The sequence below is a fragment of the Cryptomeria japonica genome, chromosome 3 (genome assembly GCF_030272615.1).
Source record: "Cryptomeria japonica chromosome 3, Sugi_1.0, whole genome shotgun sequence".
Classification (NCBI taxonomy): Eukaryota; Viridiplantae; Streptophyta; class Pinopsida; order Cupressales; family Cupressaceae; genus Cryptomeria; species Cryptomeria japonica.
In genome coordinates, this window is record NC_081407.1 from 468950169 (window position 1) to 468977653 (window position 27485).

Here is a 27485-nt window from a genome sequence, read left to right on the forward strand (position 1 = left end):
ATACCTAGGTTGGCAGAATAGTTTGCCACCTTATTGTTTTCTCTATAAGTGTGAGATATATAACAATGTTCAAAGGATTGAATAATGGAAAGTGAAAGATTTATCCAATTTGCAATGTTCCATGAGGGACTTGAGACATTTTTAAGGCATTGTATAACATTTTTAGAATCCCCTCCAATCCAAACCTTAGAACAATTCATCTGTTTAGCAATCATAAGTGCTTGGTAGGCTCCAATGGCTTTGGCAATGTGGTTGGTCTGAGTACCCAAGGGGAGTGCCACAACCAAGATTACTTCACCCAAGGTTACTCCATCCAATATTTATACATTACATAACAAAGAGTTCATAAATTAGAAAATTGCAAGAAATAATTTGCCTTCTATTTCTCAAATGAAATGAATTACGAATTCATCAATTACAAATTATTAGCTACTTAGGCTTTACAACTTTGCAAGCTAGAGCTATAGCTACTCTTCTACACCCCTTAGCTACTACTCCTCTTTATCTTTGAAGAGAAGAACTCAACTTCGAATGCCTAAATCTCTATCCCAAGCCCCTATTTATAGTTCTCTTATGCCTCTCACACCCCCTCTAAGAGAGCAACACATGACAATCAAGAAATTCACCACATAGCCAATAAATGACCTTTTAACTTCCTCGAGAGACCATCTAAAGAGGCGTCTTTTCAATTTTCTCAAGTGGGTACCTACAAAAGTGCATTTTCCCATTTTTATGTAACCATTCAATAAATGTGAATGCATGACTCTTCCCCTTCCTTGTTCCCATGTTCAAAATAGTATTTTATGACTTTTTCATTATAATTGATAGAAAAATGTGTCCTTTTTTAAAAATTACAACTACTCTTTACACATCAACAACAAATATTAAAATTTTTCAACCGCCTATATCTCCTTAGACACTTTCTTGATATGTTCATCACAAACTTAAAATAACTATTTTTGAACAAATCACACCCCATGTTCCTACATCAAAAATCTAAAATTCAAAATCCACATTAGTCCAATGTAAGATAACCTCTAATCCATAATAATCTTAATAAAAAAAAATCCACATTAATCCAATACAAAGTAAGCTCTAATCCCTCACTTTCAATTATCATCTGTTTTTGAGTGGGTTCGTTTTATTCCCATGCAGCGAGAATAATGAAGCAATAAATAAAGAGATGAAGATAGGAAGAGCAAGAGCGTGTGGCGAGTAAGCTGTGCAGTAATGGCTATGGCGATTGCCACACCTCTCCACCTTCCTTCGCACATATATATTTTCATACGCTCACCGTCGCCCAAATTTTCATCACCAATGTGTCTTATGCGCAATAAGCGCTGTAAATTGAAATGCGTGGGAGGAGGAGGAGAAGGAGGAGGAGAGAAGAAGAGGAAGAAGTCGTCGGCGTATCCGTTCGATGAAATAGAAGGTCGATGGCAGCAATACTGGGAGGAAAATCACACATTTCGCACTCTTGATCCAGACGAAACACAGAAGCCCAAGTTCTATGTGTTGGACATGTTCCCCTACCCCAGGTACCTTCACTTGCAATATAATACGGCCAGTCGGGCGAATTCGACTTCAACTCCTCCAATGTTTTACATTAGTACACTTGCGAAATTTAGAGGAGTGAGAAACCAGGAATACAAATTTTCACTAGCCTAACTCACTTTGTTATTCTGTGAAAAATGGATAAAAATATGTGGGTTGCCCTCAAGTTTGTTGCAACATGAAATTTTACTTATCTTAATCATGGTTGCGATTGCAAATGTCCAACGACACAATCTTATGCAAAAAGACTTGTATAACTATTATGAACTGTGAAATTACGCTCTTAGTAACGGCTAAAAAAGGCACATTAACTAAGCGCACAAGAAGTACTGAAACTACCATTAAGAAGAAACAAGGCTGTTTGGAAAGGGAATTTCTAAGTCACCACATAGAAAGAAATATACAAAATACGAGCATAAAAACATCACTCACAAGATAATTTTTAGATGCATATGAAGGAAAGAGGTTAATTTAGATTGAAGTTCTAGTTTCTAGCAGGAGTCTAATGTAGAAGAGGAAGTATCAATATAGAGCTTTATCACGTTTTTAGAAGAATGGCCTAGGATTTAACATTCTTGAATGTAAAGAAGATAATTTCCCTAGAAGACTACAACCATTCTTCTAACGTCTATGGCTAACAAATAATCCTTCACAGAAGAGGAAATGCACATCTACCCTTTCAGTATATGCATCGTAGTAGGTGCACAAATAAGAGATTTGCAATGCCTTGGTAGTCTCTTGCACAAGGCAACATTTAATTAATGGTTGCTTGAAGCCTCTCATGCACGAAATAGGGTGAAACAATAGCTAATAAATTTGGTGGGTTTTGGAAGCCCTCTATACAGGTAATTGTTTCTTCTAGAGTCTCTTGATAAAATATAATACATACATCAAATTTTATAATAGATATAAAACCTGAAAATGTAGTAGGATCCATCTCCCTTAGAAAGAGCAAATATGGCATATTCTATTGCCCCATTCTCAACTCATAATTGGTAGCATAATCGCAGTCACCAAAAGGAGAATCCTGGGGCCATGTATATTCTTACCAACAATCTGCAAGACATGTTCATCATAGAAAGCAAACCTGGGGCTGACAGGCTGCTGGGAAGTTCCAAATGACTTCAGTATATCTCAAGTATATGTCCTCTGTAGCAAACTCTATTAATGTCTGCTTTTGTGGGAAGTAGGTGAGAGGGGATCTCACGGAAGTATCTGTAGTGAGGGAGACAGTCCATGGAGATGCTAATAGACTGAAGAAGCAATCAGGTCTTGGAATACCAACATCATCTTCTTACATCAATTCAATGATACCTAGGCCACTTTACTCTTTCAACTAAGGGTTATTTTGTATAGATAAAACGATGTGCTTTACTGTTGCTTCCTATAGGGTTGTATTTAATAATTTTCAAGTTAAGACTGCCTAATCTTGACTATTCTTTGCCTTTACTTTTCCTCCCTTGTAAGCCACAAGATGTGATGGTTGAATGAAGAATGTACTGATCACTGCTATTAAACTGACTGAAAATGAAGAATTCTTTTCAAAATACTATGTGACTAATTTTTTGATGTAACAAACACTGAATCAAGTACACAATAATGAAATCTTAAAAAAAAAGAAATATACATAGATAATTACACCTCATAACCTGTTTTTTATTTGTTCCAAAAACATACAATACATTCTGTTTTTCAGTTCTTTGGAAAACTTAGTTGTTTGGTCCTTCGAAAAGCAATTTGAATGAAACTATTACAATCTTCTGTCTTGCTCCTATTTTTATACTAATTCAGTTAAAAATCTAATTTTCTAAAAATTACCTTGAATTGCAAAAGCATCCTTATTGCTTATAAGGATGAGATGAAAGATAAGTCTAAATATTTATCTACAGTTTATTTAGACTTATTTGGCCAAATAAAAGATTTTCACTCTAATCACTAAAGTGAAATGCAAAATAGATTAACTCTAACCACTTGAACTTTTCCTCGCATGTTCACACTGAACCTGTGTAGAAGTTCCTATTTGATCTAAAAACTCAACACTCCCTCTTAGCGAGGAAGGAATTTTGCACCAATCCAAGTTCGTTTCTGAAGACTTCAAACTACTCTTTTGATATGGGTGTGGTCAGAATATCAGCTAGTGCTGATTAGTGGAGATTTACTAGAGCTTAACCACTCCCTTTTGAACTTTTTCTTTGATGAATTGATAGCCGATCTCTATGTGCTTGGACCTGTTCTGACACATTGGATTTTCTGAGAGTTCTACACAACTTTGATTATCATAGTAAATGACTATGATAGGAACTTCTGATCAAAAAATCCTGCAAATAACTTGCAAAGCTTCTGATCAAAATACCATGACACAACTTTGATTCAACTTCTGATCAAAAAACCCTGCAAATAACTTGCAAAGCTTCTGATCAAAATACCATGACACAACTTTGATTCAACTTCTGATTAAAAAACCCTGCAAATAACTTGCAAATCTAGATGGCCTCATAACTAGCAGTACTTGCTGGCATATACCGTGCCTCTATTGTGCTTAGTGCCACTAAAGTATACTTTCTGCTGAACCAAGATACCATTCCCAAACCCAAGCTAAAGCAACATCTTGAGGTGCTCTTCGTATCTGCTGCACTACTTGCCCAATCAGAGTCTATATACGCATGCAAATTTACTTCACCATCTCGAAGCTATCTCATACCATACTCCACTACACCCTTCAAATATTCTAGCACATGTTTTTCTACTATCCAATTCTCTTGCCTTGGCTCCGCCGTGTACTGACTCAAGTTGTTCAGAACAAAATATATATGTAGTCTTGTGTTGACCAAATACATCATGGAACCTATCAGCTGCCTATATAATGTGGGATCAACCATGACCAAATCTAACGATGTTACACACTTCAGATTAATGATCATAGGTGTGGCCAAAGGTCTGCAATCCTCCATCCGAAATCACTTTAGGATCTCAACTACATACTTACCTGGCCCAAGGAAAATTTTATTCAGTCTCTGCCAAACCTCTGAAAGATCCCCAACCCAATTCTAACCAAATCTGGTCCAAACCAACTGTTTGTTTTGCTGATAAAGTCTTTGGCCAGAATATGTTAAGTGGGGGTTTGATTGATTTCTTTGTTTTGTTTGGGTTTTCCAGAGTTTTTGAATAATGTTTTGAATGCTAAGTGAAAGAAATAGCTTTTACAATATAGAAATATGCATAGCACATTAAGAAGGCAATTAAGATAACTTTCTTTCACTTAAAAAGACCGATGTACATACCTTTAACTGAGCATAAAGGTCTGATACAAATTTCCAGCAAATAGAATATAAGAAATCAGCTCTAATATTAGCTACAACACCAAATACAGCCTAGGATTTGATACCCTTATTTTCAAAATAGAGGGGTTGTCTGAGAATAAGCTGGAAATGAGTGGTGATGACCTCTAGAAGGTCTGCCCTGCAATTAATTGATGGAAACTTGTCCTCAAACTAATAAATCTGTACGAAAATGCACACTAAAGCTAAATACTAATGAAACTTGTCACCAGGAGAGATGGGTATTCGTCCAAATCTCCAAATTCTCCCAGAAGTTTGCGTTCGTGGAGCTCCAAGTTGCTAAAACCCTCAAGCTTGCTGCTGATCTGAAAATTGGAAGCATAAGAATGAGAGCAAATGATAAGAAAGTTGTTTTTATAACCTCCCCAAGAAGTTCGACCTATTTGAGAGTTACTATTTGGCCTTCAAAAACATAAAATAACCTTGAGGGTCTATTTCCTCATTGAGAACTTGGCCCCTTTTTAAAAACAACTTAAGTTACTAGGATGGGGGGCACTTTTTACTATTCATCTTATGTTTTTCAGTTACTATTCACTTTTCACTATTCACATAAGGCCTGTGAAGCTCCCAACTGAGCCCCACAACCCCGGTTGGGTCCCCAAACCACCCTGTTGACCTATAGGACCCCTAATAGTAGGTCAACCTCCACTAAAGTTTGAGAGGTCTAAGGAAGGGACATTACAACCTCTAACCCGAAAAATTAATGCATTAGACCGATGTCCTTCATCTCAAATTCAACAGATAAATCTGCCTTGCACCCTGCAATAAGCTATTTGACTTTTGTAATGAACAAATCATTTATGTATAGTATCAAAATAAGCATATTAGATCCAACAACTATGTGATATAAATTCGGATCTGCTTCACATTTGCTGAAGTCCAAACTTAGTAGATATTAATTTATCTTAATACACCCCCTAGGTGCTTGTTTGAGTCTGTACAAGGCTTTCTTAATCCTATGAACATGGGATTCCTTTCCATTTACGTCAGAGATCTGAAGCTACTCTATTTACACTTCTTTTTCAATGAAATCATTAAAAAAAGCCATCTTAACATCCATTTGATGCATTTCCCAGCTCATGACTGAAACTAAAGAATCAACTATTCTAATGGAAGTATATCTGGGGACTGGATCAAAGGTCTCTATATAGTCCACTCCCTCCTTTTGAGAGAACTCTCTCATCACAAACCTCACTTTGTACTTTACAATGCTACCATCTGTAGTATGCTTGATCTTATAGAGCCACCTAGAACTCACAAGTGACTTCCCTTCTAGTCTTGGCACGATATCCCACACATCATTTGTCATGATAGAGGTGTACTACAATTTTGGCTTATCACCAAACCTATTGGTCTACAGCTTCCTAGAGCTAGAAGGCAAATCATTGGTGTTACTCACCAATGCTACTAGAATTGGTTCACTTAGTAACCTGTACATATTTACTTTGCCCTTATAACCTATGATAGGCCAACACTGGGGTAAAGAATAAACTAGCTCAGCATGGTCTAAATGTCAATTCGGGGATTGTAGGCTTGTGAAAGGAGTCGAGCTGTATGCCACAAAGGGGTGAAAGTCGAGAGATGAGTGGTTATGAATGCAACTATGAAAATAAATCTACAATAAATGAAAATGATCCTGCAACAGGAACTTTCACTTCCTGGTGACAGTATCTGCAAAAATCTATGAAAGGAACAACAACTTATGATGATTACAGAATTTAAACAAATAACAAACCACACTTGCAAATAACATCAATTAAAAATAAAAATAAATACAATGCTAAACTACAGAGTCACCGGACGTCCCAAGAAGTGGGCCTTGCCTCCTTAGTTTGCTGGATGATGAAACACAAGCTTTTCTACATGGGATTGATCACACAAACATTTCTGTCAATGATACAAAAGCTTGGCACAAAAATTTGTGTACAATAATCTGCTTTCACCAAAGTTTGCTCTTCAAATCTGCGTTAGAAATGATATACATATAGCTGCAAGCTATAACAGCTATGTACAATAATAGCCAATTTGTCTGGTCTTATAGCCAACAAATTGCCTATGAATGGTTTGCATGAAACCTAGCCATATATTACAAACGACTTTGTTACACCCACCCGCAACTAAGAAATAGGAAATTACAGAATTTTAGTTTCCTCTAAACTAATAACAAGAACATATTTATTATGGATTATTCTCCTTAACAACTGACATAAATCACAGGTTCTTTTCCTTAGTTAGCCCCTGCAAATCTCATCTGATGTGGCAGAAATGAAACGGTTGGTAGAAATGTCTGTGCTAAAGTGTCGAATTGGGTGAACATATACAAAATATCGGGTTGCATAAGTAATAATGATGGAACGTGAAAAGCACATGAAATGCATCCACGTGGCTAACGAATGCAGGCAGGAAATACAACATAAAGACCACCTCGACAATCGACATAGAGCATGCATCCAACCATGGAAACTGGAAACTACAGTAGTAAGCACAAGTTGCATTTTGGTGAAGAAGGTGATAGGAAGTTTGTAGGAAGTCTGCATTCTTCTCCTTTCTTCAGCATGCTGCATATGAAAGATTCCCAAACCATAATCTGACCCAGCTGCCAATTCTCAGTTTCAAAAATTCCTTTGACCAACGTGTAAGAAGCTGTTTTAATTTGTTTTCTTTGGTTCTAAGTTGATGTCTGAGTTAAATGATTTGTCTTTGTAAGGTTTCTTTGTTAGAGGTTTGATACCAAATACTGATGCAAGAGTTTATTATTCTTCACATGCATTGAATAACATTATTTCTGAGCCATTTCACAAATTTTCATAGGACTGATACAAACTCAGAATTCCGATTTATTGACAATTTCAAATAATTCTCAGATCTAACAATTAGAAAGGAATCAATTTGGCAAGTATGCTCATACCCGGAGATTCAACACTTCCATATATGGTTTTTATTGATGAATATGATACCAGGTGCAAGTAACACACCTAGCTTGCCACTAGAGGTAGTTCGAACTGAGTTATAGTTCCCAACTCCTTATCTTTTTGAATGCTACCGGATACTCTTATTACAGCAGGTCGACTACTGCTCCAATTGGCCAAATTTATTGAAGAAAGCATTAATGAATTTAAGGATTCGATGCCTTAAAATGCTGAGATTGTTGCCCAGTATGTTGCATACATCCCAATGGTGAGTTTCTGCTGGTCGAACTCTCCTATTTCCAAATCGCCCTCCTAGTATGGTGCTGATCTTAGAAGTTCACAGTTTGTATTAGTTTCCACAACCCCCATGCCTTCTGCAAATCATGAATCACTGGAAACAATGGATCGCTGGGAGATTGTTGATATTGCTGCTGAGCCTGACACAGGTAACGATTTTAATCAGTCCGTCCAAAATAAATATCAAATTCTGAATTTACGCACAACCACCCTAGCTGCCTAATCTCAGCTTAAATCTGCAACCAAATAACCTGTAAACGCTTCTTCTATGTGCAATTTGAAACCCTGTGTGGATTCCAACCTTCAATGACTTGGGTTTCCATCCAAATCCTTATCCACTAAGGGTTTTCTTCCTCAGCAGAATGCCTGGTAAATGCAGGATGGAAATATAACTCTTCAAAAACAATCGATCCAGAATGAATTTCTTACTGCCATCAAATTCCCTTATTACCATTCATCCTTCAACCAGCAATTGCGCAATCCAATATTAACTCCATTCACACTAAGTTTCATTTTTGACATCCATTTAATTAATTAAATCACTTAATGAGTTAATTGATGAGCTACATGGTGCACCGTATTTTTCTAAGATTGACTTGAGGTCGGGATATCATCAGATTCGAGTTAGGGAGTAGGACATTGAGAAGACATCATTTCATTGTCATTGTGGACATTTTGAGTTCGTGGTTATGCCATTTGGGCTAACCAATGCACCTGCTACTTTCCAGTCTATGATGAATAGGGTGTTTCATTCTCAATTGCGGAAATTTGTGTTAGTCTTCTTTGATGACATTTTGGTGTACAGCAGGACATGGGAGGAACACATTGCACATCTTGATACAATTTTGGGTATTCTTGGCAAGGAGTCTCTATACGCCAAGGAATCCAAGTGTGACTTGGGTATGACAGAGTTACTTTATTTAGGTCACATCATCAATGCTGAGGGAGTGCGTATGGATCCCGGCAAGGTCAAGGCAATTGTAGAATGGCCTACACCTGTGAATCTTATACAACTTAGAGGGTTTTTGGGCTTATGTGGTTTCTATCGCAGGTTTGTTAATGGATATTCATGACATGCAACTCCACTCACCGATTTGACTAAGAAGGGAGCTTTTGTTTGGACTCCCGAAGTGCAAGAATGCTTTGAGATGTTCAAACGAATTATGACCACCTGCCCAATACTTGCTTTGCCAGATTTCAGCAAACCCTTTGAGTTGCAGTGTGATGCTTCAGGTGAAGGGATTGGGGCTGTCCTTATGTAGGACAAACATTCGATTGCATTTGAGAGCAAGAAGTTGAGAGGTCCTAAGAGGAGATACAACATATATGATAAGGAAATTTTGGCCATCATGCATGCTTTGGCCAAATTCAGGCAGTATTTGGTAGGCAGCAAATTCATTGTAAAAATAGACCATAACAGCTTGAGACATTTCCTTGGGCAGCAGGATCTTAATGATAGGTAGCAAAAATGGTTAAGCAAGCTGCAATCATATGACTTCGACATTTCCTTTGTCAAAGGTATGCAAAATGTAGTTGCTGATGCACTATCTCGCCGTCCACATTTGAGCTCCATGGCAGAGGTTACAGAGGGTTGGAGGCATTTGATTATGGCAGAATATGCCAAGGACTCTTGGGCTTCAGGTTTAATTGAGGGATCGATTCATGATGATAGGTACTCCATTGTGAATGATCTAATCATTCACAAGGGGAGGATATTTTTGATCCTAGGATCGGACATGAAGAACATGGTGATGAGAACCTTTCATGATACACCTATGGCAGGTCATCCCGACTACTTCAAGACATACAAATAGATACGGGAGAGATTCACTTGGAAGGGTTTGAAATCAGATGTTCTTCGATATGTCAGAGAGCGTCCTGTTTGCCAGCAGAATAAATAGGACCACACATACCCTGCAGACTTGCTCCAACCACTTTCGATTCCTCATAGGAAGTGGGAGTGCATGTCCATGGACTTCATCACTAGTTTACCAAAGGTGCAGGGTAAGGACTGTATTTATGTGGTGGTTGATTGTTTGACCAAGTATGCTCATTTCTTCTCGATCACCACTTCATATTCAACTACACAGGTAGCAGAGCTCTTCTTTCCGGAGATATTCAAATTGCATGGTTTACCTCGAAGTATAGTGAGTGATAGAGATAGTAGGTTTATGAGCCATTTTTTTGGCAGGAGCTCTTCAGACTTTGTGGGACCGAGCTCACTCCGAGCACCAGCTACCACTCGTAGACGGACGAACAGATAGAAATAGTGAATGAGTGGGTGGAGGGATATCTCAGAAATTACATTGCAGGGCAGCAAAAGGGTTGGGTCAAGTGGATATATCTTTGTGAGTATTGCTATAATTACCACTTACCACCTTTTCTAGTTAGATGACACCATTCATGGCACTGTATGGGTATGAGGCGCCTAGCTTTCTTGATCAGTTGTTGAGTGACAATAGAGTGCCTAGTGTGGGCGACATGTTACAGGAGAATTAGGATATTATGAGGGCTCTTCGAGAGAATTTACAAAAGGCACAAAATCAACAGAAGCAGTATGCAGATCAAAAGGGAGTAGAGCGGTCATTTGAGGTAGGTGACATGGTGTATCCGATGTTGCAGCTGTATAGACAGTCCACTCTCAAGAAGAGTGGTGTCGAGAAGCTTAAGCCACAGTATTATGGACCCTACAAGGTTATCAGGCGTGTGGGAGAAGTGGCTTATGAGCTTGAGTTACTGGTGGACAGCAGAGTGCATAATGTATTTCATGTCTCATGCTTCAAGAAGGCGTTAGGACATCATGTGATTCCTTCCACGACTTTACCACCCTTGGATGATGAGGGTAAGTTGATTTTAGTACCTGAGGCTATCTTGGATGTTAGGGAGAAGCGGTTGAGGAGGAGAGTTATCAGGGAATATTTGATCAAATGGAAGGATTTGTTGATTGAGGATGCTACTTGGGAGAGCGAGGAGATTTTGCAGCATCCAACATTGAGATTGCTTGAGGACAAGCAATTTCAGGGAGGTGTTGTGACGTATTCACACATCGCCCCATTGCAAATGGGGACCCCTGCTTTTTGCTTTCTAGGGTTAGTTTTCTTGGTCTTTTAGGTTCTTGGCTATTAGCCTTTGCATTGGAGAGTTGCCGGAGAGATCATTAGGATAGCACTTGAATTGAGGTGGGTCAGTATGTGGTCTAGGTCAGGGTCTCTTTGAAAGCCTTCTCTGGGTCAGGCCTTGCTCTAGTCTTGAGGTTATGCCTTGATTGAGTTTAAGAGTCTTTGCATTAGAGCCTTGTTTGATACCAATTTTACCCTTCGAGGAGTAGAGAACATGAAGATTGAGCTTGAAAGCTTGAGAGTTGCATGAGGAATTTGAGCTAGATTGTCAAATTCGCTCTTGACCCTTCCAAAGGGACAGGAGCAAAATCTTCCTTAGCTCCCTTTTGACCCCTATTCTAGACAAAACTTTCACTTTAAGGCATGGATTGGGGGGAAATAAGCTTGAGTTCACCTTTGGAGACGCCTTGGACAAACTTAGACATGGAAATTTGGGGAAAAGGTCAAGATTTGAGCCTAAAAGACAAATTTCGCTCCTGACCTTTCCAAATGGTCCAGGGCGAAATCCTTAGAAAGGCCTAATTTGTCATCAAAAGCATTGAGTTGACATCACCTTGAAGGCAAATGGACTTGATTAAGATGAAGGAAGGACCCAAAGGCCAAGTCTAAGAACAAAGTTGAAGGAAATGAGGAGAATTTGTGCAAAAAGAGAAATTTCGCTCCTGACCCTTCCAAAGGGTCCAGAGCGAAATTCCTAGATAGGTCCTGTCCTTCCAAGGGTATCTAAGTGAAATTGTTAAGATGCACTTTTCATTCAACATTTTGACTAGGTGCCTCCTTAAGGTGATTTGTTGGCGTGTCCTAAGGTGAGAACAATGTGATTGAGGGTAAAGTTTGAGTGTTTGGATGGTATTTAAGACTAATTCCTCAAATTCGCTCCTGACCCTTCCAAAGGGTCCAGAGCAAATTTCCTTATATCTCCCTTCTTGGTCCTAATTTGCCTCATAAACCTTATCCCTATGGCGTAGTTGAGAGAGTATTGATGTGTGAAACAAAGTGAAGTGATGAAAAGTTAAGGATTTGAACATAATTGCAAATTTCGCTCATGACCCTTCCAACGGGTCCAGAGTGAATTTTTTTTAAGCTCATGACCCTTCCAAAGGGTCCAGAGTGAAATCTTCCTAATAGCTTATTTCTTCACTAGGGACATTGAATGGTGGTCATGCATGGCAGAGAAAAGGATCAAGGACCAAGTCTAAGACAAGGCTAAGTGAAAAGGAGTATGAATTGAGCTTAGAAGATCAAATTCGCTTCCGACCCTTCCAAAGGTACAGGAGCGAATTCTTTCAAAATCTACATCTCACCTCTAGTTTGGGTAGAATCCTTGGTTCAAGAACTTTGCATAAGGAAGAATGACCTCATCCAAGCCTTAAGGACCTATAATCATGGTTTGAGCAAGTAGAAATGAGTAAACTTGATGAATTTATCCACAAATGTCAAATTCGTTCTTGACCCTCTCTAGGGTACAAAAGCGAATTTCTTCTAAAAGTGTGTCTTTTCCTCCTAGCTTCAAGGGAAATTGATTCAAATATCTTCTTATTGATGATTTAAGGTAAGAAATGCCATGTTAGAATGAATATATATCGTGTATTCTTAATCATCTTTTGTTTGTTTTGCAAATCAACAAGACCGAGCTAGAAGGAAGAACAGACAAGGAGGACCTATTCAAGTTTCATCATCACTAAGGAAGCCTTGATGCATGAGAAGGTACTCAAGGTGCTACTAAATTGAAGGACTTCGAATGATCAACAATTGCAAGCAATGTGTTAGAACTATCCTCAAAGAGATCACAGGATGACAGAGAAGAAGGATCTTGTAAACATTTCAAGGCAGGATGGGCTACTAGAGAAGGAGTGATTTGACCGTGAAGAGGCCTCATCAAACACATGAGGGTCAAGGAGAGGTACATCATCCATCAAGTACATCAAGGACAAAAGAAGATCAACCAAAGTCAGTGCAAGGGTACGTTGAAGAAGCAGATAGTTTCAGAGGAGTTAATCAAAGTTAGCTTCTCAGCATCACCAAATTGAGTATCAAAAGAGATATGAGCAGGTACCAGACAAGGTGGCGTCCCAGTCATTGTTCCTCCAGTCAGATAGCTCCACCTCGACATGTCCAAATTCAATGTCCCTGACTCACCAATGATGACACAAACTTCGAGGCACCTACCCCTAACATCTATTGGTCCATTCTCATGAAATGTAATTTTATCATTGGCTAAAGGAGTTTGTTATAACAAACCCTAATTAGGGTTTCCATCTTGTAATCCTAGCCATTGATTGTAAATCAATCAAAGCCATTGAAATGTAAAGAGCTCTGGCTCTTCATTTGTAAAGGTTAATAGTTGGTGAATAAAGGTTAGAATAGCTAATAGTCAGTAAAATAGAATAGCAAATAGAATAGCAATAGAGTGGACTAGGAAGAGAAGGCAAGAAATTGTTGCCTTGATTGTAAATGAACTCCATTTTCATTGAAGTTATAGGGAAGGGTGTTGTTTCTTTGGAATATGCATGGTCTCTTGTTAAATCTTCATTTTAGATGATGGTTAATTAGATTGAATGAAGGAAGTTATTGAATGCACTCGCGTGGAATCCGCTCAGTCCAAACCACTAGCCTCTTGCTGATTGTAAGTGTGCCCTGCATGGTCAACTGGCATAGAACGAGCTTAATCTCAAGTCGTTACACGTCTATTGTTCATGCATTATCTTGAATGGTGATCAGTGTCTGATGGTGAACGATTTGAACATATTTGAAGCATCCCTTAGAAGATCGCACTGAGTTGGTGTTGAATTGTTCAACCTGATGGTGAGACCCAACGCAGTAGGACTCCACCTAGTTGTTCATCCACATTCTTGCATTCCAGGCCTTAGATTAGATTCTCCAAAACCTGTATTTTTTGATATTTCTTTATCTTCCAACTAGTAGGTAGGATTCAAGTTCCAACAGATTAAACGCTCAGGCAGTCGAATGTAAGTCCCCTTGTTAATCCAGCATAATCACATCACACCAACAAAGCTTATCCACACATAGAGACCCTACATATAAGAACCTTGGAGTCTTCTCAAATGATCCTTAGGCGAAATCTTCAGCATTTGAGGAAATTTTGTTCAAGAGAGGATAAGATACCTTGGTATTTTATTTTGTGTTCGCATGTGCATGAAAAACACATCAACAAGATCCAACAAATCAGAGGCTCAGGCATTCGAATGTAAGTCCCCTTGTGATTCCAACATAATCACATCAAACCAAATTGAGCTTATCCACATGTAGAGAACCTACATACCAGAACCTTGGAGTTGCCTTGATTGATCCTTAGGCGAAATCTTCAGCATTCGAGGAAACTTTGTTCAAGAGAGGATAAGATACCTTGGTATTTTATTCTGTGTTCGTGTGTGCATGAAAAACACATCAATAGGAGGGCGGACTATAATGTCCCCTTCTCCTTAGCACGTGGACATTCACGAGGCTGGCCTATAATTTGATCCTCGTAGGCCAAGAAGTTGATTAGGGGGTTGACTTGGTGGAAATTTGTGGCTTCACATTCTATTTCTACTTGGTTTTATGGCGAAATAAGGAGATAACACGTATCATGAGACGTGTGCACTTTAATTACAATTAAGTAATATTTTAAAAGTGCAATTAAATAACATATGTAATAAAATAATAATAAAGTGTACCTACCTGATAAGGAGGGAATCTTCTAGAAGGAATCTTATGATGGATATGAAAAGAATGAATAGAGGAGGGTAATTCATTATTGATCATCGATTACTTGTTATCTTCTTTTGTATTGTGGTTGTGGAGCCAAGGGTTGTCCGCAGATTTGGTCTTAGGGAACGATACCTCCCTTCGATCTGCATAACTGAGGGGGTGAGAGATCCTTTGAAGGGTTGCCTTGAGAGTGAGGGACACTCAGTCCTTCATATTGAGCTAATTAAGGTTTACATCAGTTTTTCATGGAGTACGATTCTTGTTGAAGACTTCAGTTTTGGGGTGAATAAATGGTGATAATTGGGTCTACACATTCAGAGAGGTTAGGCGAATTTCCTTGAAGCATTTGGAGGAGCTTTGTGTCAATTGTAGGTGTTATATCAATTACTTAATCAAAAAAATCATTACATCTTCATAGTCTCTCAAAACACAAATTGAAAATAGATTTGCAGTATCAGCTGATTTATAAAACACACACCCCCCTCTCTATCCATGCTGAATCTAAACACATATCCCCATTCCCTGAGCTTAAACTAAAATCTTACAATGCATTATACAAGTATACGCTTTAAACAAAAAACATCAAAAACACTAGGTAGCTTGCTGCATTATGTCACAGAGACGATTGCCTTGCCTTTCCCACTGGACACTTCGGCCTGCTCCATCTACTCCTCTGAGTCTTCGATGTCATTGTTGTCTTTGGGGGGGAAGCTTATCCACAAGGTACGTCGACCTTGTGTCTTCCTCGACTTCCTTGAACATCCACGCTTACGTTTTGTGGATGTAGACCTCCCTGACTGGGAGGATTTCGCTTCAAAATCTCCCCACTTCTCTATTTCCAATTTTAGCTCTTGCTTCTCCCACATCTTTAAGTACTCCTTTACTTCATGCATCCCTATTTGTGCATAGGCACGATGGACCTCCTTATTGCAATTTGCACTCCAAAGGAGGTAAGGACGCGGGGGAGGCTTAAATTCGCTAATGTGCAACCAAGTTCCATTTGGGCACACAAATCCAACACCATCCCTAGTCATCCTCCAGAAGGTATCAAGATCTCCACACCACTCTTCACGGACACAACCTCGCACAATCCATTCAACTTCCTCCTTGCTTTCCAGCTCAAAGCACCAAGCCGCAGACAAGGAAGCAATTTCAACATTTGTTCTGTATTTGAATTGTCCTCGCAAGTACTCGTCACCGAAGACAATCTTGACTCGCGTGAGGAATTTTTTCTCCTCAAACCGGAATATATTTGTCAACCTCTCATCAGAGATTTGGCCCCAGAATGCCATCATCAGTCTCGTGGCCTGGAATGAAAAGTTTGGCTCCATTCACGCTCCTTGCAAGTTCGGTCTGTCGAAAATGAAGTTAGGCGGTAAATATGTTCTTTTGAGTCCCTTCACTGTCTTAAATCCAAGGCTTGTTGGTGAAGCCAAGCCAAATCACTTCGGCATCCTTTACAATGGAGAAATAAATGCACCAGTTATTCGAGGCAGGCAGTGTTAAATGGAAAAGACATTGCCTTCATTTGCATGCATGAGGTACTCAACTTCGCTGCCACCTTTGCCCATTATGAAAGCCTCGATTTGAAAACGATCAAATCCGCCAAAGATTTGGGGTGATTTCATAGCTTTGCACATCCAAAATGGAAGATGATCGTACTTGAAACTGGCCTGCATTAATTACCTTTGATCAGTGTCCCTTCATTGATTATCTCACCATTCTTACCGTTGCTAACATGGCAAATTTGAGCCATCTCCATGGTCTAGCCATTAGAGGGAAGTGTATCCAACCTAAGATCACCAACTTGCAAGTCAAATGCTTGGTTGGCGTACTCATCAACATCCTTATTCCCATCTCTTAAGACATGGGATATCTTGAAATCTTGAAAAGTATTGAGAAGGTTTCCGATCCATTTAATCTCTTTGTCAATCTTCCAATTTTGAGCTTCTCCTCTAATTATAGCCTGCGTTATTATTTGGGAGTCTCCTTCCAAATGAAGCCTCACAACTCTTAATTTTTTCGTTACTTGAACTGCCAAGAAGTTTGCTTTTGCCTTAGCTTCATTATTAGTGCCTAGTTTCAAGCGCTGCTTGCACCTAGCAATGGTCACTCCATTACAATTCTTGGCTACACATTCTGCACTAGAAGGTCTCGGGTTACCATGAGATGCACCATCGAAATTGATTTTTATCCAACTCGATTTCGGGGGGACCAAAGAGAAGGACCCACTCCTTGAGAAGAAGGATTAACCCTTTGAGAAGAAGGATTAACGGGTTGGAGCTGAAAGATATTGTTCTGATTTGCTCCCCTTGAATTTGTGCTTCTCCTCAGGAATTTTAGTGAGTAGATGAGCGTGATATTACTCCCGATTTCTACTTGAGATGCTCAAAAGTTTCTTTAGGAAGGGGCTTTGTGAAATATGTGCAATCTATTCTTTTGTGGCAACATACTCTAATTTGATATGTTGATCTACTACATGTTTTCTTCAGAAATGATATTTGATAGGAATATGCTTTGTCCTAGAGTGCATAACTAGATTCTTTGAAATATTGATTGCAATTGTATTGTCACAAAGTATTGAAATTGAATGATTATATTCTACCTTCATGTCCTTCAATCTCTGCTTCATCCAAAAAAATTTTGTGCACCACGATCCTGACATTTTAGGCGTTGTTTCGGGGATTAGATCCGAGTCTGCGAACATTTCTCAGATCCAGGTGCACAACTCAATCTCGCATCTGTAGCTTGTTGTTTTCATGTTTTTACCTTCATTTCTAGCACTTTATCTAAATTCAGCAATTCAATTTACAAAAGAAGGACCCCCAATCAAATCCAATTAGTATTCAGTCTTAATCTTTGTTGGTTTTTGACTGAATCTATTGGATTCCCCCTCGTTTGAATGTAATGGTTTGCCAGGTTTAAAATTAGTGGTTTTCATCTCTCTTGGGGTGGAAATTTTTTCACCAATACATTTTGATGAACCCGACTCCTTACACCTTTAATTTTGATTTATCTTCTCAGATCTGAGTGTGTATGCAATTTAAAATTCAAACACCTTTTATTTTGATTTATCTTCTCAAATCTGAGTGTGTATGCAATTTAAAATTCAAGTTTTCATTTACAAGTTTGATTTCCTTGCAAATTTTAAAAATTTAGAGGTTAATTTCACTAAAACCCTAATTTTCGAATTCTAAATTGAGCTTGTGAATTGCTTAATTTGGATTAATTATTTCAGATTTGAGTGTTTTTCAATTTCAAAAATCAAATTTTCACCTACAAGTCAAATTTCAAATTCAAATTTTAAACTTAAGTGGTCAATTTCAAAAGCCCTAATTTTAAAACTTTTAAAATTGAGTTGTGGGTTTTTTAAATTTTGAATTTATCATTTTAGAGCTAATTCAAATTCAAAATTGCAATCTTAGATCAAATTTCAAATTTAAATTTTAAAATTAAGTGGTTAATTTCAAGAACCCTAATTTTTAAATTTAAATTAGCATTGTGGGTTGCCCAAATTTGAATTAATTATTTTAATTTCAAAATTGGAATCTTAGATCTAATTTTAAATTTTAAAATTAAGAGGTTATTTTCGCAAAGCCATAATTTTTTAAATTTAAATTTCTTAGTGGGTTGCATAATTTTCACAATCGTTCTTTATCTTTTCAAAATCACAAATCAATTTGCTTATTAATTTGAACAATCATTTTTACAAAATTTTGTATTGTTCAATTATTTTAAAATTCAATTTCCAAATCTCAAAATTCAAAATTCAAATTTCAAAATTCAAAATTCAAAATTCAAATTTCAAATTTCAAAATTCAAAATTCAAATTTCAAATTTCAAAATTCAAATTTCAAAATTTCAATTTCCCTCCCTTAGTGCATAAGTTTTACTACTATTAGTCCAACCTATAATATCCCCGTGAGAAGAAGTTATGGAATTAAGTCTTCCCAAGGTTTAATTACCGAGGAGATGGAGCCTAGTTTGGATAATTTATTCCATGAGGATGTTGGTGGTTCTTCCAATCCTACAAATGACATCATTCATCCTAATTCTTTACATAATTCTCATGATGTGGATTAATCACTAAGGTTTCCGTTGACCAATTGGCGAAGATTGACCATCAATTTGAAAATCTTCAATAATGGATGAGTCAACAATACCTAGAAAGTGAAGCTCTACCATTGATTGGCGGATTACAAAGAATGGTTCAAAGTGATAAACTTGGTGTTGATATCTTGCGTGGTATTGCTCACTAATATCATGTCTATGAAGAGTTGTGATGAAGTCCTTGGTTATACACAACCTCTTAGTCAAGACAATCAATCCGTTCCTATGACTATACTAATGGCTAGTGGTCCCACTTTTACATCTAATATCATGGCCACTTCCACACAAAATGTCACGCCTATACATGTTAGTCAAGGGGGCAACTCTAATAATCAAAATTCTTTTACACCTCCTACTACAAGCCTTCCATTTGTTACCCAATCTTCTCCAATACCTACCTATAATAGTGTTCCACCTCCTTATTCTCTGCCCCCGCCTTCATATAACATTATCCCTCCTTATTCTCAACCCTTGCCTTCATATAACAATGTCCCTCTTTATTCTCAACCCTTTCCTTCTTACAACAATGTTACTCCTCAATCCAACATGTCCAATTTCAATCCATCCACCGAAGCTACCATCAATAATCTAGCCCAAACAGTGTCTTCCTTGCAACAACAAATCACTTCTATGAATCAATCTAAGTATAATGTGCCCATATTTGATGTAGCGAGCCCATTATCAAATGACATTGTTCGTGTTGTCCCTCCTAAACATGTATAAGTCTCTCAATTGGAGCTTTATAATGGAAAAGGTGACATTTCAAACTTTGTGTAGTCTTTGCTCATGATCAAAGGCTTTTGGCTAAATTGTTTACCAGATTAGAGATAAAGCTTTGCCATGGTATTGTTCTTTGCCTTCTTATTGTATTACTTCATTTCAACAATTGGCTAATGCTTTCATTCGACAATTTCACAATAACATTGGTCCTAAGATTACTTTGACTGATTTGATGCATTGTAAGCAAGGTGTTAAAGAAAAAGTGACTAATTTTATTGGTAGATACAAACATTTGTAGTCGCAAATTGCTTTTCTTGTGCTTGATCAAGATATTAAAAGAATTTTCATTTCTAATTTGCAAAAAGAAATTAGAGACGAACTTCTCTTTTCTGAGTTTACTTCCTTTACGCAGTTGTGTGCAGTACTTCATAATTATCACCTTACAGTGAGTCAATTGGAACAATCCTCTTCAATGGCTCTGACTGATAAAAGTAAAAGTACTCAACAACCTTTTGCAAAGTTTAAACCGAATAAGGTGTTCATCAAATTCAATGACAACAACAACAATCAAGTAGCAACTACAACAACAGGTGTGCCTCCTTTGTCCAAATACTTTAGAAAAGAATTCACTCCGCTTAATGAATCTTTGCATAGTATTATGTCGCAATTGTTACAAAGGAATGTGTTGAAGCTTCCTCCTATTAAACCAATTGATACAACTAAGCCTTTGTCACCTGCTTTTGATTCCAAAGATTTTTGCCAATACCATCGTCAACCTAGTCATGACACTGAAAAGTGTTATTCCTTGAGAAGTAAGATTCAAGACTTGATTGATAACAATACCATATCTGTGGCTGGTGTAAATGATAAAGGAACAAATCCGTACCTCCTCCTAATCAAAATATTCAAATCTTCACTAATCCTTTACCTTCCCATTCCACTAATGTGATTAAGATTTATCGTCTTTCTTTCTCTCCTAATGATGTTGGTCTTGAGTCTAATAATGTGGTGAACCTTATTGACAAAACTGAACCTCAAAAAGACTTATGCATTACATTTGATCCTAGTGAAACTATTGAAGCACCCGATGGTCCATTATATATCATTGTGAGAATAAAAAACATGCTCTCACGAGGAGTTCTTATTGATCCTGCATGTATGGTTAATGTTATAACTGAAGAATATCTTTATACTCTACAATTGCATCAAGTGACATGATAAATGTGATGTGATAGTTAAAGTCTTTGATGGTTTCTCTTGTCCTGCTATTGGTTCTATTACACTTCCTTTTGAGGTTATGTCTAAATACTTAGATGTTGTCTTCGCTATCATTCCTACATCCGATCAATTTCGTGTGAAGTTGGGACATCCTTTGCTCTCTTCTACTGTTCATAAGTGTTTGAAATTTCTCCATGATGGTAAAATCATAATTGTTAATCATAGCATGTATCAACCTACAATGAGGCATGGAGATGTTTGTCTTGATTATTTTTGGTCCGAACAATTCCAGCCTCTCCAACCTAAAAGTGATGTTCTTTTCAAATCCTATCGAAAATGGAAAAAATTGATTTTATCCTTGACTAAACCTAGAAATCCAACACTTAGTCTTCCTCCAACTAATGATCATATTCCTCTTCTTAAGGATAAGTCTATTCTTCCTCCTAAGGATAGAAATATTCTTTCTCCTAAGGAAGAATCTATTCTTTCTCTTAAGTATGAGTCTATTCTTCCTCCCAAGGATAGAAAAGCTCTTCCTCCTAAGCGTCAATCTATTCCGCCTTCTAAGGATAAACATATTATTCCTCCTAAGGATAGACCTATCCCTCCTCATGATGGACCCGATCTCCTTCCCACACCTTCTATCCCTCCTTTATATGGTGTGGTTCCGCCTCCTGCATCTTACAAAGGAAAGTGCTCGACATCTCCTATTTTTCAACCTAAGAAACCTTCTCCCATGCATCCTTCCTTAAAAGAAGAAAACAAGCCTTCTCCTATTGATTCCAAACCTTCAGAACCTTTAGCTAAACTAAACAAAACCGTTGTGCGAGAGAATGCTGACGACGACGTCGTGCTAGGGCTTGTGAACTTGCTTCTCAAAATACTTCTTCCCCGACGATACCAAATCTTGATATAATTCCATTTGCTCAACCTTCGCTTAACCCCAGGGAAGAAATTCAACCTAATTCTCCAAGATGTAAAATGATTAAAACAAATGATGGTCCAAGTTCTATTCCTATTACAGCTCCTATTTTTGTTAATCTTGATGAAGAAATAAGTGAGAATGTTGTTCATGATGAAAATGTTGATCCTAATATTTCAGATGATGAATATGAATATGTTGATGTTGACAATGATTTATCTAAACAATTTTCAAAAGCATTAATCCTAGCTCCTAGTGACAAACAAAGTGACTCATCATTAGAGCATGGTCCTTGTTTGGAACTTGCGATAGCTCCATGTACTGTGCTTAATGTTGCTCATCTTGCATGTCGTCCACCTTCCCTAAACAGCGATGAGCAAGATGGGGAGGCGGATGGTTTGCATGATTAGCTTCATTCGTGCCCTAGATTCTCTCTCTGTCTCCTCTCTTGCTTGTTTGTGGTCTTCTTCTATTTGTCTCTCAGTTCTTCTATTTGTTGTCCCTAGTGTTGTCTACTTGAGGACGATGCAAAGCGTTGAGATCTCTTTTGATCTCTCTAATGTTGACTCAAAAGACACATGTGCCCTTTCTTCCATGGTGGTTTTGCTTTCTTTGGGAGATGAGGACAATTCTATGCATATATATATACATGATATACATTATTTTTGATCCCTGAGTTAAGCAAATCCACCCCATGCTTTGTGTTTTGTGATAATTATCCTTTGATTTGTTGTCTCTTAGGGGCATATTATTGTGATAACGTGCTTGTCTTTTTGGGGGGTATGCTACCTTAAAGCAATTGCTCTCGACAAGGCATACACAAGCGCTTTAATGTGGGGGCATACACTTCGCTCAATGATTTTCTCTCTTGCATATCTTGACACTTAAGTTACTTAGTGAACTCAGTCTTTTGCTTTGTAATTTTGGTATTTTTTTCATGACTCATAGTAAGAGAACCTTACTAGTTTGTAGTCATGGTCCTCTCTTTCTCTCTCCTTCATGATGCCCCTTTTATCTTGTTATCGAAGTTGTGAGATCCTAAAGTCCACTGGAGGCTTGGTGTATCTGGCCTCCTCGATGACTTGGTGAAAGTTTTTCAATGTGAACCCTTTGTACTTTACCGAGAGTATTTGACTTCATACTCCCGCTAAAATGTGGGCTAAATGTAGCATCCTAAAATTGCACCCCTTGGCAATTTTGATCGCATTTGGTCCCTATCTTAGTGTTTGCGCCCCTTGGCCTGATTGGGACCTGATTATGCTCATGCCCCTAATGTATTGCACCATTTTTGACTTTTTCCATGCATTTTGAACCTAGTCCTAGCACCAAAATAGGGTAGGACCAGGGCGTGGCACCTTGGTCCTCACTAGGACCATGGCGCCACGCCATGGTCCTCATTTTTGGCTCCTCAAAAACCCAATTTAGCATTTCAAATTTGAGCAGGATTCTTATCTCCGTGTTGGGTCATGTTGAAAAATTAATTATTTTTCCCAGCGGGCATGTATAAAAGGGAGGTTTTCCCCTCTCATTTGAACAACACAGGGAATCAAGCACATATGCCATCAAACAATCAAGCATTCAAGAGAAATTGAGGAGTAATCAGTCTTCCTTCAAGCCTTGGAGCAGCATTAAAGTCAAGATTTAAGCATTGAAGTAGACATTTTCATCTTATTTTGTTGAAGATTTCATGAAACCTTAATCCCATGTGGAGACAAACAAATCTTCATAAAGAGGAAGTAGGTACGAAGCTGCGATATTCAAGATAAGCTTTATTTACAGTGACAAATCAATCCCCCTTTGGTGTGCGAAAAGTTTGGAGGACCATGCGACAGGCACCACGGTCCCGACATTTTAGGTGATGTTTCAGGGATTAGATCTGAGTCTGCAAACATTTCTCAGATCTAGGTGCACAACTCAATCCCGCATCTGTAGCTCGCTGTTTTCATGTTTTTACCTTCATTTCCAACACTATCTAAATTCAGTAATTCAATTTACAAAAGAGGGACCCCCAATCGAATCCAATTAGTATTCATTCTTAATCTTTGCTGGTTTTTTACTAAATCTATTGGATTCCCCCTCTTTTGAATGTAATGGTCTCCCAAGTTTAAAATTAGTGGTTTTCATCTCCCTTGGGGGGAAACCCTAATTTTTCACCATTACAAATGTATACTTATTCCTCTAAATTTCCATTGAGAAAGGCTTACTTGGCATCCATTTAATAGACTTTAATGTTCTTGAAACAAGCAAATGATAAAACATTCTGATAGCTTCTAATTTTGCAACAAGAGTGAGAGTTTTTTCAAAATCAATACCTTAACTTGAACATAGCCTTTACAAATTAATATTGTTTTCTTTCTTACCGCTTGACCTTCTTCATTCAGCTTATTCCTAAAGACCCATTTGGTGCCAATCAGATTTTTATCTTTTGGTCTTGGAACAAGTTCCCATATGTCATTCTTTTCAATTTGATTCATCTCTTCTTCCATAGCATTAACCCAATGCTTGTTATATCTAGTTTCAACAAAGTCCTTAGGCTCTATTTTGGATAGCAAGAAGTTTGCATGTTTTGATGCACTTGCTAATCTTCTTCTAGTTTGTACTCTAGAATCTTTATGTCCAAGAATTAGATTTTTTGAATGATTCTTTTGGACAAGTTAAAATGGTGCATTTGTATCTTGATGTTCTATTTCTTTAATTTCATATTTTTCTTCTTCTTCCTTGTAGTTTGACTTTTCTGGGTAATCACTTTCTTGTGCTTTCTCCTTTTGATACCTTGCTTAATCCACTTTTACATTGACACTCTCTACAATCTTGTGCAATTTTTTACTATAACATCTATAAGCCTTGCTTCTTGATGAATAACCAAAGAAGATACCTTCATCAGATGTGGAGTCAAAATTTCCCAAATTTTCATCTTCTCTTCTTATGTAGGACTTACTTTTGAAAACTTTGAAGTATTTAATTGTTTTTGGTTTACCCTTGTAATGTCCCCTACCTGATCTATTAAAATTGATTGTTATTCTTAAATTAGTTAGTAACAAGTGCTTATTTATTTTCTTCATTAGACGATTAATTTCATTATTCATAATCTCTTAATATAGATATCAGACCCTGCTACTACTTCAGTTTTAAGGGAGAAGGGTTTATGTATGTTACCAAAGCACTTAGAGACCAAATACAATAGGTTCCCTCAAAGTTTACAGATCCAAGACCTTACCTATCTTGGGTTTATACCCTCAAGGCTTATGGGTCGTTGATCCCCACCCTATCTTGGGACTTAACCTATTGCTTGGATTTAGACTGCCCCTCTTTGGAACATCTCATTTCCATCTTTTTAATACTGACAGTAATAACTTGATTCAAACTATAAGCATACTAATTTCTCATGTATTATGAATCTATATGAAATTAAGTATGACTGTCATACACATATTGCAGTCTATATTAATATTACTACTAAATTCTGCATAACAACATTATCAGGCTTCATATATTAAGCATACATATTCAACACACCCCCATGCATACCATCAAGTACAAAGATGCTATTGACTGTAACTTAATCACAGTTCTGATCTGATCCAATCCATGGTTTTTTTATTGGATGCTTTGATTCCTTTCCTTTATATCTCTCAATGTGAGGGAAAGGTCACACCTCTTAATCATCTATGCCCTTTGGCAAGAGACACACCCTTTCACCATTAGCACCTTTTGAAGGAGTGCAACTCTTCATTATGTCTGCCCTTTGAAAGGGACATAACCTTTCATAATCAGGTCTGCACTTATTTAATTCAGATGTGCACTTCTCATTTCCAAATTCTCCCCCCTTCAAATGAGTTCTCTTCTCTCTTTTATATCTCACATTTGAGGGAGTCACAACTTATCATTTCATGCCTTTTGACCATTCATTAACTTAATTAAATTTAATTAATTATATTTCATTATATTCTTTTATATTTTAATTTAATTTTTTAATTTTATTCGTTTGTCTTTTAATTTTATTATTATAATTATTACTATTATTATTATTAAATTATATTTCAAAGTAGGGACATTACTCCCTTCCATAATTCATAAGGTGTCTTGCTATTGTTGACCTTGATTCACCTTTTGCTCAAAATGTAGACTGCATTATAAACTGCTTCTCTCAAAGATATGCTTGATAGTTTAGATTCATTCAACATAGTTCTAGCCATCTCTTGCACAGTTCGATTCTTCCATTCTACAACTCCATTTTGCTATGGAGTCCTTGCGGTTGAGAAATGTCTCTTTATATTGTGACACTTACAAAAGTCTTTAAATTGATTTGAGGTAAATTCATCTCCTTGATTTGATCTCAAACACTTGATTTTCAATCTAGTTTCATTTTTAAACAAAACATTAAAATCTTTGAACTTTTCAAACACTTCAAATTTCTCTTTTAAGAAAGTAATCCATGTCATTCTAGAGTAATTATCAATAAGCAACATAAAGTAACTTTCACCTTGCAAACTTTGTGTTCTAGTAGGCCCACAAAGATTTGTATGGACAAGTATTAATGTCTCTATTGTTGAGTACTTCTTTGACTTGAAGCTTGCTCTTGTGTGTTTTCCATACTTACATTGCTTGCAAATAGTGTTTGAAACTTTGAAGGTTTAGCAATCTTTGGCATATCTGTTATGGCATGTTTGGTGATGATTTTCACTTGATTATCAAAGTTTATGTTGCCCATTCTTCTATGCCATAAACCAACTTTCATTTGTTTGTCCCATATAGCATTTTTATCCGTTGATCTCACTAAGGATGTAAAGGTTGTTTTTAGTTCTATTTGCATCATCAACTACATTTCATGTACTTGCCTTTCTTATCTTAGAACATTGAGCATGAAAAGTAAGGGTGTGTTCTTGATCACACTATTGACTAACACTAAGAAGATTATGCTTCAAGCCTTCAACATACAAGACGTTTTTTGTTTTTGTCTTCCCATTATCAAGACTAAGAGTACCTACTCCAATAATCCTTCCTATAGCATTGTCTCCAAATTTTACCATGCCTCCATTTAATTCCTTCAAAGTGAGAAACTTGTTCTTGTCTCTTGTCATGTGACTTGAGCATCCATTATTGATGTACCATTTATTTCCTTCATTTTGGGCATGAAAAGTTGTTTGCACAAGAATAGACTTCTCTTCTTTTTTTTTTCTTGCTCTTGCTTCCTCTTTCAAATTTTTGTAGATTTTTTCCTTTTGTTTACCAAGGGTATCCACCTTCTTGTTCTGTCTAGGAGGTTCCACAAAACCACTTCTACAATGTTGTGCTATATGACCATAGTTGTTGCAGTTATAGCACACTACGATGTAATCCATTAAAGGAGCAAAAAAATTATAGTTATTATTTAAAAATACATAAGAATTACTTCTTGCACGTGTCTTACAATCTATTTCTTTATGACCAAAGGAATTACAGAAAAAGCAATAGCCAAAGAAAGAATATTGGAACTTGGTCATGTGAGACTACCTTGGAGGGAACAATCCTCTAAACTTGTCCTTGTTGTCTTTGTGAGGAATGTTGGTTTTTTGTGAGATATCACTTTCTTTCTTGTTGTTGCTGA

At 37.3% G+C, this 27485-nt stretch overlaps 1 protein-coding gene across 2 annotated transcripts in view; it reads left to right on the forward strand.

Moving 5' to 3' along the window:
- The first annotated feature begins 1144 nt into the window (after positions 1–1144).
- LOC131041365 (leucine--tRNA ligase, chloroplastic/mitochondrial) overlaps positions 1145–27485 on the forward strand; it is a 304431-nt gene continuing 278090 nt past the window's right edge. The window contains exon 1 of one of the 2 annotated variants that reach the window (XM_057974409.2): positions 1145–1538. In XM_057974409.2, coding sequence (XP_057830392.2) covers positions 1231–1538 — 308 coding nt within the window. In that variant the 5' untranslated portion in view covers positions 1145–1230. The remainder of the gene's footprint in view (positions 1539–27485) is intronic. The other variant, XM_057974410.2, reaches the window with a different exon arrangement.